The following is a 16,393-nucleotide window of genomic DNA, read 5'->3' on the forward strand; positions in this document are numbered from 1 at the left end:
TCTCCATTATCCGGGCAACATTGGAGCTGGGCCCCTTTTTGTTCTGGACCCCATAGCAGCTGCAATCCCTGATACCCTGGTAGTAAAACCAATGCTTGCAGTGGAGAAGAACCGCCTCCGGTGTACTGTGACGGTATACATCCATCCTGGACATGGCTTGTCCTCTCATTTATACATGTCAAGTGTGCAGTAACAAAGTATAAGATGCTTCTTTTCCTCTCACTGACTGCAATTCATCGGCTACTATAAGTGGTGTTCCCAGGCAAGCTTTTTACGAAACTGAGGGGAAGAATGATTATATTTAAAAAAAATAGGAGTTGTTCAATAAATACTTGCACTCAACATGATAAAATATAACATGAGGAAAGGCCTGTATACAGATTTTCCTTTAAAGAACAAAACGACATATAGGTGGAGATGTACAGTATTAAGACTGTGGCAGTCTTAATAATAAACAACCTAGAGTAAGCTGCGGCAAGTTTATTAATAGGCACAAGTCTCTTAAAAGTCTCTTAAAAAATGTGTTGCATTTTCGGCTGTCCATGCGAAACTGAATGAAATCTAAATTATTATGGGGTTAAATATAGTAATTGCGTTGGAGCCCTTTTGCTAGGCTTCATTCACTTTTTTTAAACGTTGCAAGCAGGAGAAACGGCCCACGAGAAGCAATTTTTTTGCGGCTTTTGGATAGTTTGCAACATTTTTTCATCAGAACACTCCTGTAGGAACGTTGTTAACTTCCCATAATGTTGCATAAACATTTTTCCTGCCAATTTTGGCTACTCAATTATTTATTGTGAAGTGTTTTTGTCAGATATGTTTGACTTTCTTTAATTTTGTGTTTCTAACTTTAGATGACTCAACTGAATGCTCAACTAATATACTTACTTGGCAAAGTATAATGAGAGCTTTATTGAACATTACTTCATAATAAAAGTAAAACTGGAAGCATTTCTTCTGCTATTATATATTGATATATTATAGTTACTGACAAAAATAAATTTCAGACTAAGCCTTCGTTCACATCTGCGTTGGGGTCCCGTTCTGACTTTCCGTCTGAGCTTTCCATCAGAACGGGACCCTGAACAGACACAAACTTTTCCATCACCTGTAATGACGGGGTAGGGAGACAGACAGGTGAGCCCTAATCTACCCGCCACTCAGTCCCTGCCTACTTGCAACGACCCGTCCTAGTTGACGGGGTACAACTGGGCGACGGTCCCTACGCTCAGTAAGTGCACGACCGACAAACAGACAAGGGTACACAGAAGCAAGGGAAATGGGGCAGTAGCCCACGGAGACACCGTGAGCAACAAGAGTGGTGAACGAGCCGAGTCAAACCAGGAGTGTACGAGGTACAAAACGCAGAGCAGAAGAGTGGTCAGTAAAGCCAAGGTCAATAACAAGCAGAGGATCAGTAGTTCAAGCAGCAGCAGAGCCAGGAAACAAGCAGAGCAGAATCACAGGCAAATGAGGAACAGGAAAGGCAGGTATAAATAGACAGTGGGCGGGAGCTAGCTCCGTCTGGCCAGGCTGTGATAGGCTCTCCCATTCCTAAGCCTGCCATCCTGAGTGGAGGAAGATGGAGTCAGTCTCACAGACATAGGAGCAGGTGCAGACTGATTACCCACGGGCGTCGACACAGAAGCTGTGTCTGGCAGGTCCTTTACAGTACTCCCCCTTTTATGAGGGGCCACCGGACCCTTTCTAGGTGGACCTGGCTTATTGGGAAACGAAGGTGGAACCTCCTGAGCAATACCCCGGGCGGGTACCCAAGTCCTCTCCTCAGGTCCGTATCCTCTCCAATGGACCAGGTACTGGAGGGAACCTTGGACCATCCTGCTGTCCACAATCTTGGCCACCTCGAATTCTACCCCCTCAGGGGTGAGAACAGGGACCGGAGGTTTCCTCGAGGGAGCCAAGGATGGGGAGCAGCGTTTAAGGAGGGAGGCATGAAACACGTCGTGTACTCGAAAAGACGGGGGCAACTCCAGTCGGAAGGAGACAGGGTTAAGGACTTCAATGACCTTGTACGGCCCTATAAACCGGGGAGCAAACTTCTTGGACGGGACTCTAAGGCGCAAATTCCTTGAAGATAGCCACACCAGATCCCCGACCACAAAACGCAGAGCAGAAGAGTGGTCAGTAAAGCCAAGGTCAATAACAAGCAGAGGATCAGTAGTTCAAGCAGCAGCAACAGAGCCAGGAAACAAGCAGAGCAGAATCACAGGCAAAGGAGGAACAGGAAAGGCAGGTATAAATAGACAGTGTGCGGGAGCTAGCTCCGTCTGGCCTGCCATCCTGAGTGGAGGAAGATGGAGTCAGTCTCACAGACATAGGAGCAGGTGCAGACTGATTACCCACGGGCGTCGACACAGAAGCTGTTTCTGCCAGGTCCTTTACATCACCATTGATTTCAAAGGTGGCGGATCTGGTGCCCATGGTTTCCGTCTGTCTCTGTTGTGCTCCGGGTCCGTAGTTTTGCCGGAAGCAATAGCGTAGTAGACTATACACACACACATATATATATATATATATATATATCTCTATCTCAAAGCTATAATATTTCATTATAATTACATGGTGATTGATGCTTACTATGTTTACTAAATTGTTACCTACATCGGTCATGGAGTTGTTTAATGTAGTACAAAATAATAACACAGTAAAAGCATAATACAAGAATAACTGTCAATAAAAAAAATGGGTTATGCTAGAACCTGGTACATTGCACAAGGGGTTGTCTCATCAAGAGGACTCCCTTTCAATTGAAGTTGGCCTGGCCCATCTGTTGATGCCTGCGGTTCCAGATACTGAAACCCAGCTTTTATTGGCAAAAAAGTTAGCCGATCCTGTAATACATAACCTGGCAAGGTCTGCAATAACGAGAGTTGCTCCTTGTTAGCAGCTCTCCACATTGGCTAACAGAGAGGAATAATAGGCATATAAAAAAGGTTTCTGATTGAGACTCCTTTATTTGTGTGGCAGCCAACGAGTGAGAAAGGTGGCCGTGGCAAAGAAAGAGGACAGGTCATTTAATCCAGCAGTGGAGACAGAAATATATACATATAGTTTGACTCCAATACACTGTTCATAGTCCGAGAAGGTTGTGATGTGTGAATCATTAATAGCATTACTAATAATCATCAAATTACACATTACCAAGCAACAAACATCCAAATATCTTCTTATACACATAATATAGAAAACATTCTCATCGCCATCTCATTTAAATAATACAGTAGACAAAACATGGTGGTTTTCTTAGTATTTATTACGGAAGTACCCATGCATATTAATGAATTTAAGGCCAATATCCCCCCAAGGTCACACTACAGACACTGAAGCTTTTGCCGCTGATATAATACATCCATGTATATACAGAAAATATTCACACATTCTTCTTCTATGGGTCTCACACTTCTCCTCCACAAAAAACACATCCACTAACTATACTTATCAAACTATTGAATTAATAAGACATATGGCAAGGCACCCTTTCCTGGCTATTTACCCCTTACTGTAAAATGCATATGGCAATTGCAGTAATTGAAATTAATTGTGAGTAAGGCCTCATGCACACGACCGTAGCCATGTGCACGGCCGTGATTTTCGGGTCGGCCAGGGGCGGCGTATCACCCGCAAACCGCCTGCAAATCGCGAGCCGTGCACATGGCTGCGGCCTTTATTTCCTATGAGCTTGGACCGCAGAACACGGCCGTAATAAGACATGCCCATTCTTTCTGCGGTCCGGGCTCCTGGGTCATGCACGGACCGTGGAAACCATGGTTGTGTGCATGGGCCCATATGAATGTGCATGGGGCCTAAGACTTGATTATTCTCAATAGTTAAAAGTGAATGAAAGATCCGATAGAAGACAATTCTTTACAATCAAATGTAAACTCACATATCGTTAGGGAAACTGTATGATGTTGCCTATATATGTAACAAATCTAGACAATTCTAATAATAAGAGGTGCTGTACCATAGTAATATGTCTATCATGTATAAACATTGTATAATACCTTTTTAAACCATATTTCATGTGTCATTTTATTTTTTATATTGCTTTCTTACCAACTTGATCTTCTTGAATGCATCGTATTATTTTTTATTTATTTTTTTTTGGGGGGGGGGGGGGGGTTAATCGTGTTGTAATTTTATTGGTTATTGTACATAAATACACATGCAACAAATGTTGAAATAATCTTAACCAAGCTGTGGTTTTGTGCATTTAATAAAAATAAAAAAATTGCGCCAAACCTGCGTATATAACAAAATCTGCCATTGTACAGGTTTAGCTTTCGTTTTGAAAAGTTCTAGATTGAAGAAAGGTCAATTTTATTATAAATATGAATTCCAATTCACTAAAGTATCAAATTAAGAAAACTGAGAATTTTGTTGCCGTAGAAATATGTCAATATCATAGGCTAATAAATGTAATACTTTTATACAACACTTGTTTCACAATTAGCACAAGTGAAGGTTAATAACCCGGTACCCACTGTAACACCAAACAAAATCACTTTTTGCTTAAATGTCAGCTTTAACAGTGCTTCTCTAGTACAATGCGGTTTGCTTTCGTTTGTCACTTCACTTCTCACATTCACAAGTTCTCCCAGAATCGACAATTATCACCTATTCACAGGATAGGTGATAATTGTCGATTCCGGGAGCACCCCTTTAAGGGTTTTTGCACACCACCATATCACAGCTCAGTACAACATCTGAATTCTATGGAGCAGCAACAAGGCAGCCATAAAAGACTATTGGGCCCTACTGCATACGGAGAATTTTTCCCACATGAGGAGTCCGACTGAGAAATAAACATGTCATGTTCCATCTGATGTCATATTATGTAGATATTCTGCCCTAGAGGATGCTTTTAGGTGAAAATTTTACTATAACATGGTGCTGTACGGAGGCAGCATACAGCAGCACAAGGAGGACATAGTATGGAGCTGCAGGGACTTTGTGTGCCTCCATAGAGGCTCTATGCACATGCTAATGCCATGTGCATGAAACCTAAGGCACCTTTTACACTGCGCGACACGGGTCGTGGAAACAAACGCGACACCTCGTCGATCGATGCTCGTTTGATCCTTTTACACAGGGAGATCTGCTGCCGACTAGCATCACATTTATTTGCTACATAAACTAGTGTTTGCTCGTTCATCAGCTGTTCGTTGCCATGTTCACACAATGGAAGAATGAAATGGGTCTTCTCCCCAAAACACCATACTATGACCACTCCATTCCATTCTATTTATCACTAGACATTTCATATCCCTAAACATATTACAATTTTGTCTTAAAAAACAGTGGGGTGAATTTATTAACTTTTCTACGCCAGTTTTCTGGCATAGAAAAGTTGCAAGCGGCACAAAAGTCACAATTTTCTGTAAAAACTTTGCGTTTTGTGCCGTTTCTACCTCTTTTCTAAAAAGTGGCTGGGACTTAGCGGAAGAGGGTCACCTGCAACCCAACAAATATAACATAAATCTTGCTGGCGAGTGCAAATCTACACCAACTCATAGCTTTCATAGATTTTGACTCTCTGGCCCACAGATAGCCTGAAATGCCATTTATTTATTATGAGGCGTGCACCTCATTATTTAATTTTTACATTTTACTCCAGTGATCTGTATATTAAGACTGGCATATGAAACGCCGGGCTTAAAGAGGACCTGTCACTAATTCATATAACATGAACTGGTTAACTGACATGAATAGCGCTGTCTCACTGATTCCAGCATTTTTTTTTCCCTAGAGCCCCCTGGTCCAGAAATATGGCCCACTGTTGTGATGGCTTTCTTTGTACTAATTTGCCATAGTTAGCCAACAGGGCATGAACTACCCTCAAGCTGCCTTACGCTGATTGGTCAGCATTAGAGGCAGGGAAGCCAAGCTGCCTCACGCTGATTGGTCAGCATTAGAGGCAGGGAAGCTAGCACCCCTCCACTGGCTAACTACAACAAATGTACATATAGGGAGTAAACACAACACTGGGTCATATCTCTGGAACGGGGAGCACCAGGAAAAAAACGGTTTTGAATTGCTCACACGCTGGCCCTTTAAGAGCCGGCCGGAGCATGCACTAGGGACCATACCGCCGTGAGCAGGAGGAGATGCACATAGAAGACACCGCTGGCCAAGACGGATAGCAGGACCAGGCTGCCAGCGGGAAAGGTACAAGACCCGGGGGCGGGGACCACCGGCAGAAGCGGCACCTGTCGCTGGTGTTACAGTTGAACAACATAACTCTATTTTATGTTGAAAATCTGTCAGCACAAGATTTAAGTGACACTAAATGTTACAAATGAGGGATAGCGTCATTACTTTTCAATTTTGAAGCTGATAATATATTCTGATCACCTTGTAAGAAGTGATAAAATAGAAAAAAAAGAGTTGTCTGGAATAGTTTTATTGAAAGTTAACTTCTGAGATGTTCAGCAAGGGTATGTTCACACTGCTTCGTTTCAGTAATTTTTCGGGGGGAATAAATGGAAGCTGAACGCCTCCAAACATCTGCCCATTGATTTCAATGGGAAAAACGGCAATTCGTTCAGACGGAGCATTTTTGAAAAAATGGCGCGTAAAAAAACGCCCCATAAAAAGAAGTGCATGTCACTTCTTGAGCCGTTTTTGGAGCCGTTTTTCATTGTCTCAATAGAAAAACAGCTCCAAAAACGGCAGCAAAAAACAACTGAAAATCAGAGGCTGTTTTCCCTTGAAAACAACTCCGTATTTTACTGCTGTTTTTGTTTCTGCGTGTGAAGATACCCTTATAGGCAAGGCCACTGTATTAAAGAAAAAATGCTACTTATTACATAATATTATTTTGATATACAGCACACAAGGGATGAACAAGCTTGGAAAATATAGATCAAAATGTATAAATCTCTTTTTAATTGTTGGCTCACAAGATGCATTTCAGTTTGATTTTTTGCTTAAGATTTCCTACCCTGGGAGGAGCTTAGCTGTCACAAGACTGTATGTACTTTTCAACTACCAACTGTATAGAGAACAGTAGTTAATACATGTCTGACATTGTCAATCAGATACTGTAACAGCCACAAGCTGCTACAATGTAGAAACTATACTGTAACAGTTAATAACAGAGAGCATTTATAAATTACAGTATATAATAGCTGATTTTTCATTTTCATCTGGAGTTTTCCTTAGGTAGCATCTCAATAAAATTTGTAGCGCCAAATACCTTAGGAGGCAGTGATATTCAGCATCTTAAATAACTGTAACCAGACGTGAATCTGTCAATCGAACACAATCTTTTGGCATATGTTTGGACTATAGAAACCAATGGAAAAGCCTTCGTTGGGAATAGATGACGGTATGATAACCTCGTGTTAGATGACATGAAAACTTACAGCACACTAAACAGACAGATCAAGTGTTACCTAGGACTGTTTATAAAGGGTGCTGAATCTGAGATATCTACATAGATCACATAGGACTGATTCTTTAGGCTGGCTGGTGTTCACTTTCCTACATTTTTGCATTTTTTCTGCGTTGCAGATCTGTGTGGCATCCGTGTACGGTTCGCGTCTGTGTTTTTTACGCGTGCATGTCATCCGTATGTCACACGTTTTTTACATCAGCAAAAAAAAACTGAAGGTGTTTTATTTTTTCCTCATCATTTCTTTAGGAACTGGTGCGTGGAAAACACGGACAGCACACGGATAACGTCCGTTAATGAGTCCGCAATTTGACCCTTAATTTAATCTGTAATTACGGATGAAAATTATGGTCGTGTCCATGGGGCCTAAATTACTTTCCTGCTCGTCCTATGCAGCAGCACAGAAACCAATGGGTTAATACCCCACTGCTGGTAGGACAGGTTACAAGAAACAATAAAATAATCAATTAAGTAGACTATATGTAGGGACCTAGACCCCACCCCCTGTATCTTTTTTTCCTACCGTTGGTGATGACAGGTGATATGGTAGTTCTGTTTCCTAAAGGTGGTTGTTCCCCCTTTCCCAGGTCCCTTTCCTGGGAGGGGGAAGCTTTGCAGAACTTCTTGCCAGTAGTGGCATCCAGGGGTTTATTTTCTTTACTTCGGCCGTTGTTTTTAGTGTTCACAACACAAGCTGTAGGACCTGCTTACTGTGACGCGATTGGCCAGTAAGATTTCAGGGGGCGGAGCTGGGTGACATCAGCAGCCCTCCTCTAGCTGGAGCTAGTCTCGTTCATGGGCGCGCCATCTTTTTGGTGGCGGCGCTCCTGATTGGTTGTTCCTCCTCTCCGGACGGCGGTCAGGGGGTAGAGCTAGAGACTGCGCTCTGCGATCAATTTATATGCAGGGATTAGTAGAGCTTCAATTTTAGAAGTTTTTCTCCTATAGAAAGGACAGTCTTTAGGTGTCTCTCCCCTATTTCTTGGGTAGGGCATTTTTTCTTCCTGAAGAAGTTCCTACTAAAGAGGGGGAGTTGCCAAACCAGTGGGTTCTTCCCACTTGGAGGGGTCTTTTGTTTCCTGAAGTATTTAAAGCCCCAGTCTGATCAGTTAGTTGCCTGTGAAGAATCTCCTCATAGGCTGCTGAGTTGTCTGCTGGCCCTTTCAAAGTAAGTTGCAAAGGAGAAGTTTTCTCTCTTCAGTAACACTTGGGATCATTATTACATTTATGTGTTTTTGTTATCAGATGTCCAGTCAAGGTTCTGAGGATTCAAGAAGATATGACCGAAGAAATGGAAAAGTGTGTTCTAAGAGAAGGAACTTAGTTTGTAATACCTGTGATACTCCCTTACTTGACAGATGTCAAGAGAAATTATGCAGAGATTGTCCACTGAGGCAAGGAGGTGAGACCGCCATATTGAGAGACATGAAAGCTTTAATTGGAGAATGTGTAACCAAATCCATAAAAGAACTAGCATCTGCTGAATCTCAGACGTCATCTAATTGTAGGCTTAGCCCTAAGACAAAGACCTTCAGTGAGGATGCATCTATGTTGTCCTATGGAGACCTACAAGTAATGGATGAGGTATATATCAGCCTCAGAGGGAGAGGAAGATCCGATGGAGGCTACGTTCCCTCCAGAAAAGATAAACAGGCTGATTCGAGCAGTCAGGGCAGACGAGCCGGAGATACCCTCAGAGGAGCAAGAAGTACAGAGAAAACCTAAAGCTTTTGCTATAGATGACTCAGCTAAACAATTTATGAAGAGAGAGTGGAGTACCCCGGATAGAGCTCTAGTAATAAAAGATTCAAGTTAATGTTCCCTATTGAGGAGGATCAGAGTAGAGAGTGGGAAAGCTCTCCTAAAGTTGATGTAGCCGTGGCAAAATTGTCCACCCGTATCCTAGTGCCGGTGGAGGACGGAGCAAGCCTTAGAGAGCCCCTTGATCGTAAAGCCGACTCAGCCTTCAGGAAGTCATATGATTCTGCAGTGGCACAGTCTAAGTTAGCAATTGCTAGTTCAGCGGTAAATAAGAGTCTTAAGAGATGGCTAGCTCAGCTGCAGGATCACATTCAGGAAGGAGTCCAGAGGGATGAGCTCTTGAGGGTTTTTAGGTATATGTCTTTAGCTACAAACTTTCTTAGTGATGCCTCCAGTCAGTCGTTAAGGTTAGCAGTTAGCTTAATCTATGGCCGGCCGAAGGGCCATATGGCTCAAGCTGTGGGTTGCGGATTGGAAGTCCAAAAACGCATTATGTGCGTTGGAATATAAGCCTTGGAGGCTATTTGGAGAGGAGTTAGACGAACTCATGGAAAAACTCTCAGATAGGAAGGGGAAGTCTCTCCTGTTTTTTCAGAGACCTAGAAGAAGATTTGCCCGTAGAGGGTCCTCGTCAGCGATGGGTTAGAGGAACCTCAGAGAAAATTTTCGTTTTGAGGAAAGAGGTTCAACTTCCCAAAGTGGAACTTCTCGTAGATCATGGGGAAGAGGAAGATCTAATAAATCCTTCTCCTCCTCCTACAACTTCTCACGCCAGACTTCCACCGGTGGGGGGAAAACTTCTAGCCTTTGCTTCAGTCTGGCGGGATCAAGGCTTAGATCCCTGGATAGTGCAAGTTATCTCAGAGGGTTATATAATAGATTTTCAATTTCCTCCACAGTCAAAGTTTCAAGTCACAGATTTCCCCCAGACCTCCAGGCAAGAGAAGCTCTCAGAACATCTATCATAGAATTTATCCACAAAGGAGTACTGGAAGAAATTCCACTAGCTTCAAGAGGCAGGGGGTTTATTCCCCCCTATTCCTGGTTCCAAAACCAGATGGTAAGTTTCAGGTAATTTTAGGCCTCATGCACACGACCGTGTTTTTGCAGCCGCAATTCTCCTGAAAATCCACGGGAGAATTGCGGCCCCATTCTTTTCTATGGGGCCGTGCACACGACCGTAGTTTTTGCGGTCCGTGCACGGCCCGGGATCCCGGACCGCAGAAAGAACGGGCATGTCTTATTACGGCCCGGTTCTGCGGTCCGGGCTCATTGAAAACAATGGCCGCGGCCATGTGCATGTCCCGCGATTTGCGGGCGGCCTGCGGCTGACAGTCCGCTGACAGTCCGCAGCCGGCCGACCCGAAAATCACGGCCGTGCACACGGCTACGGTCGTGTGCATGAGGCCTTAGACCTGAGATACCTAAATACCTTTGTAAGGAAACAAAGGTTTGATATGGAAACCAAAACATCTGCAACAGTCTTATTAGAAGAAGGAGACTTCATGGCGACACTGGATTTAATGGAAGCGTATCTTCATATACCCATAAGAAGATCTTGCAGGAAATTTTTAAGTGTGGCCTTCCCGGAAAAGGGTGTCATGAGACACTTCCAGTTTACATGCTTACCATTAGGCCTATCTTCAGCCCCGTGGATCTTTACAAAGGTGGTAGCTGCCATGATGTGATGGTGAAGCTAAGAACAAAAGGTATAACGATAGTTCCATATTTAGACGACTGGCTCTTGATAGCCAAGTCAGCAAGTCTGATGGAGAGTCACCTTCAGGAGGTGATAGAATTTTTGATCAACCTAGGTTGGCTTGTAAACAGTACAAAATACAATTTAATTCCTGCACAAAGGTGCTGGTTTGTAGGATTCATCCTCGATTCCAAAACTATGACAGTTGCCCTCTCGTAGGAGAGACGTCACAATTTAACTACCCATATTGCAGAATAGACACTGATCAAGGTGGTTTCATTTCGCAAGATGATGAAGACTCTAGGACTTATGGCTTCAGCAATAGAAGTGATCTCATGGGCCAAAGGGATCTCCAGCAGAATCTGCTTTCTCAATGGAACAGATTCATAGAGTCTCTAGAGGAGTGCATGGTGATTCCTTCTACCACCAGGGAGGCTTTAGGATGGTAGCTGAGCTCGGTGAACGGCAAGTCAACAAAAGTCACTGAGGTGGACGATTTTGACAACCGATGCTTCAAGGACTAGACGGGGAGCCCACATAATGGGTCAGAGGACGCAGGGGTATTGGACCCCCCAACAACAAAGTGTATCTTCAAATCTAAATGAGCTGTTAGCAGTCTCAAACGCGTTAAGGCATTTCCAGCCCTTATTAGAAGGCAAGGCGGTGAAGATTCAATCAGACAGTATCGTGACTGTAAGTTATCTGAACAGACAGGGTGGGACCAGATCCGTCCTTTTACAGAAAAAGACAGCATGAGATGGGCAGAGGTCCATGTACAGGATCTAGTGGCAATCCACATCAGAGGAGTCAACAATGTATGGGCAGGCAGACTCAGTAGTCATCAAGCCATTCCATGCGGCTCATGCCAACAAGAAATGAATAGTGTTTCTTTTATTATTTTTTAACATTTCCTAATTTTAGTAATTTTCTGTTTTGTCTTGGAAAACACCTTTAATTAGATTATTTATAAATCATACATGTACAGCTGTATTATGGCTCTGTGCACATCTGTGCATGACAAGTATATATTTAGTGCCAAGGGGAAGGGCTTTCCTGAACTCCTAGGATAGAATCCAATGCACTAAATATATGGCTTAAAATTTAGGTCTGGTCTAGAATTCAGTAACTTAGATGGCTTCTCTTCCATGTGGCTCTGTTGGGGGAGATATATTAATACTTGCATTTCATACACTAGTCTTAATAAGAAACAACCAGGAGTAAGATGCGACAAAGCTATTAAGAGGCACACGCCTCTTTATAATTTTGTCACATCATCGGCTGTCTGTGCAGCACTGAATGAAATCTACGGCAGCTATAATTTGTGCCAGCTTCTCGCGTAAACCATAGTAAATGCGGAGGGCTGTAGGTGGCCACGCCTCATTCCAATAAAAAGTGGCGAGAGCGGTGGCAACGGCCCAATATTCGCAATTTTTGTCATAGAAACATTGTTTAATCCCTCCCAGTTTTCTGAGGGAGAAAACTGGCAAACGGCACAAAAGTCGCAATTTACGGGAAAATCGTTTGTTCGTGGCCAGTGTAATAGGGTCTTTAGCATTGACAAAGTATTCACTGATCCAGAAGTACTTCTTTACTGATCGAAGGATTCACCCAAGTGAATGACACTTGTAAATCTAAAAAAAAAAGTCTCTAATGGAACGTGACTTAAAGACTATGTACACCTTTGGAAGGAATTTACTTTTTTATTAAATTAATGTGTTTTGTGTTTTTAAGCAACTGTCAAATTGACTTTTGTTAATATCGATCACACCTAAGATAGATATGATCGATAGTAGCCGGATCCTTGAAGGACCCACTCTCAACCGAGCCGTCATTTGAGCTGTATTGACAAAATCGACTTAGAGAGAGAGAGAGCAATACATCTTCTATGTCTACAGGGTACATAGAAGCAGTATTGTAAAAAGTAAATTTTTTTTTAAATATAAGTCAATTTAAAAGTTGCTTAAAAACGTGTCACACCTTATTTTAATGACAATAATAAAAAAAATTACTTCCAAAGGTATACATAGCCTTTAAGGACTTTGGGGCAGATTTATTAAGACTGGCATTTCATACACAAGTTTTAACGTAAAGACAGCTGTAGTAAGATGCAGCTAATTTAATAGAACACCTCTTATTAAATTAAGGGCATCCCTGGCTGTCCGTGTGCCTGAAAGGGAAATTTGTGCCAGCTGGCATAGATTTCCGCTAACATTTCCGCTAATTTCTGACGTAAATTATAGTAAATTTGTTGGTCGGCAAAGGGCCACACACCCTTTCTAAACCCCGCCTATTTTTGGTGTGGGCAGTGTAAATGCATCAAAAGTTGCAATTTTTTTCTCACAAATTGCGACTTTTGCTGATGCATTTGCGAATTTTCTACACCAGAAAACTGGTGTTGAAAATTTAATAAATTCTCCCCTAAGTGCATTAAAACAAGAATTTTTCTAATAACACAGGCCAGTTAATGAGAATGAGTTGTTCAATAATTAACCTTCATGCTGTGTTCATTGAAATTGACTAACATGATCTGTTGGTGTACCTGAGAAAAGAAAGCAGAACCTGTATTGTAGCTTACTGTTTGCAGTTACTGCGTATAGTTAGTGTGTTGCATAGAGAAGGTGGAGATTTTGACAGAATGATGGGGTGTCATTAATGAACAGGCAAGTGACTTATGTAGAATCCTTAAGGAGTTAAGTTATATAGGTATTGAAGACATGGAGCATTCGAGAATTCTGATTAAAAAAAAGTGGTAAAATGTGAAAAATTGCTTCGTTTGGCATTCAAAAGATTTAACACACTTAATAGGATCCGTAATGAAAAGGCCTTAGCACGCTGTGATATATTAGGCCCCAATAATTATGTGTAATTGATTATATTATTTTATTTCTCTTTCAGTGCTTTACATCCAACCTCTTAATTGTCATTAACATCCATCATTAAAGAAAATATATTTTTTTATTTTTTAAGTCTTCTTTTGTGGAGGGGGACTGAATACTGAAATGAAAGATGTTAACATGCGTCATTTTTCATTGGGTTTGTAAAAACCACTGTGTTTTAGCTGCAATTACGAAAACCGCAGCAAAAAAAAAATAGCATGTAAATATATCCAAGGGTAAACAAGGGGTTAATACAAAACAGGCCCTGACACATTTCCTATCTGAACTTCTATTTTCACCATTGCACTTTGCACTATTTTAACCTTTAGGGTATGTTCACACGGCGGGGGTCCGTAAACGGCTGAAATTACGGGGATGTTTCAGCCTGAAAACATCCCCGTAATTTCAGCCGTACCGGCATGTGCAGGCGCTTGGACGCCGCGTCAATTACGGCCGTAATTAGCGCTGCTATTCATTGGAGTCAATGAATAGCGGCTCCAATTACGGCCAAAGAAGTGACAGGTCACTTCTTCTACGCGGGCGTCTATGTACGCGCCGTCATTTGACAGCGGCGCGTAAATATACGCCTCGTGTGAACAGACAAACGTCTGCCCATTGCTTTCAATGGGCAGATGTTTGTCAGCGCTATTGAGGCGCTATTTTCGGGCGTAATTCGGGGCAAAAACGCCCGATTTACGTCCGTAAATAGGCCGTGTGAACATACCCTAAAGGGTATATTCACACGGCTTATTTTTGGCAGTTTTTCAGGATGTAAACGGCCGGAAAATGGGCGAAAAATCGGAAGCAGAACGCCTCCAAACATCTGCCCGTTGATTTTCAAAGGGAAATAATGCGTTCTGTCTGTTGCGACGCAGCGTTTTTTTACGCGGCCGTTTTGAAAAAACAGCTCGTAAAAAGACACCCTGTAAAAAGAAGTGCATGTCACTTCTTGAGCTGTTTTTGGAGCCGTTTTTCATTGACTCTATAGAAAAACAGCTCCAAAAACAGCTGTAAAAAACGCCGCCAAAAATGCGAGTTTGTTTAAAAAATGGCTGAAAATCAGGAGCTGTTTTCCCTTGAAAACAGCTCCGTATTTTCAGCTGTTTTTTGCTAAGCATGTGAAGATACCCTAACACTTACATTCTAGGCTTTCTCTTTTCTCAATTCTCAAACCTATCTTTTTCTTTGTTCACATTCATGTTTTTCTGCACTCTGGTCATACAAACTTTACCTTCCTAGCACCCCACATATTAAATTTCCTCCTTTATTATAGGATAGGTAAAACATTATCACTTTTGACTTTCACTCTTCTTCTGAGTCCGTTGTCAATGACCCATTTTCATCTACTGCCTCAGAAATGAATTGTTATAAAGCCGCGGAGCTTGTATCTTTAAATTTGCTTCCAAGAGCAAACATTTGAGGTCTTTTTTGTCTTGTAAAGTAATCCACTTCTTAACAAAAAATGCAAGGCTCATACTCAATGGTGACACTGATTTCCAGGCATAGGGCAATTTATTATCTATGCGCTGTTATATACCCAAGGAGTCTAAAAGGTTTATCCGTTTTTAGTTTCTCACAAAAAGCAAATGGATGAAAACCCAAGATGCTGTGCGAGAGGAAGCACAGACAGGAGGGCAGTGCATACAACACTGCTACCTTCATCTTTGTAGAGGATGCACCCTAGTAACGAGAAGGCAATTACAGGTCCTTGTTGGTTTTGGATCCATTTAATGGTCTCTGAAAAAAAAAAAGGATTATTGTATCTTCAATTTACTCAGAAAAAAGGCTTACATTTATAATGTATGTATACAAAGGATATTCTATCAACACAGTTTGCAAATATCTATTATAGTTTTAAATAACCTTTGAATCTGATTTTGTTAGCAGATCCAGAGGATATTAGCATGATCTGCTGTGAGACATATATTTAAGTAAAGGGTTAGTCTGCTATCCTATTTTCCTTGATTTCCCTTGACAATAAATTTATTACAAAGTGTCCCCTGCTGTGACCTCCAACGATGAGCTGTAATCTGTGGGGTAAGCAGTGAGTGTTTAATTTCCCTGCATTGCCACCACAGGTGGAACTAAGAATTACACAGAGCCTATTCAAATCAATAGGCTGTCGGTTACTCTTTGTAGTGCCTCTTGAATCAGGCCAAGAGATTAAGATTGGTAACAAAGGATCCCCTCTATGAACTCAAGACTTCCTGATAGGGTATATGAAAATTGATTTCCCAAACTGGACAAACCCTTTAAAACCAGGTATAGTGCAGTCTTTTTAAAGGCTTGATTCACACATGCAATTGTGCAGTATTTTTTAGCCGACGTCAGGAATGGATCCCAAAGTGAGGAAAATTTTGATTTAAAATCTGCCCAAAATTGCCTTGTCTGAATCTGGTGTTTACTCTTTAATGGCCAAAGTTCTTTGGTCCTAAATGGCCAGAGACTTTCCATCGACTTTACGCATTATAGCGATATAGTTTGAAAATTCACACAAAAACAGCATTAAAATGTGTGCCCAAATTTTTTTGGTCGTTTTCATAAATAATATGTATAGTCTTGAGGCAGCTATGGCAAAGGATTCGGTTCAGGAGGTGTATGTTTTTGTTTTACATTTTTTTTAATATAATATGTCCTTCA

General features: G+C 41.9%; 1 protein-coding gene across 2 annotated transcripts in view; it reads right to left on the minus strand.

Moving 5' to 3' along the window:
• Window positions 1-2,974: 2,974 nt before the first annotated feature.
• Window positions 2,975-16,393, minus strand: part of AKAP6 (A-kinase anchoring protein 6) — a 439,319-nt gene continuing 425,900 nt past the window's right edge. The window contains exons 14-15 of one of the 2 annotated variants that reach the window (XR_012851289.1): window positions 4,713-15,490; window positions 2,975-4,638 (exon numbers count right to left, since the gene is read on the minus strand). Coding sequence is in view for 1 of the 2 variants with exons in the window: in XM_075843564.1 (XP_075699679.1) it covers window positions 15,452-15,490 (39 nt within the window). In the remaining variant the exon portion in view is untranslated. Of the gene's footprint in view, window positions 15,491-16,393 lie in introns of both variants that reach the window. The other variant, XM_075843564.1, reaches the window with a different exon arrangement.

This window comes from Rhinoderma darwinii, chromosome 12 (genome assembly GCF_050947455.1).
Source record: "Rhinoderma darwinii isolate aRhiDar2 chromosome 12, aRhiDar2.hap1, whole genome shotgun sequence".
Taxonomy (NCBI): Eukaryota; Metazoa; Chordata; class Amphibia; order Anura; family Rhinodermatidae; genus Rhinoderma; species Rhinoderma darwinii.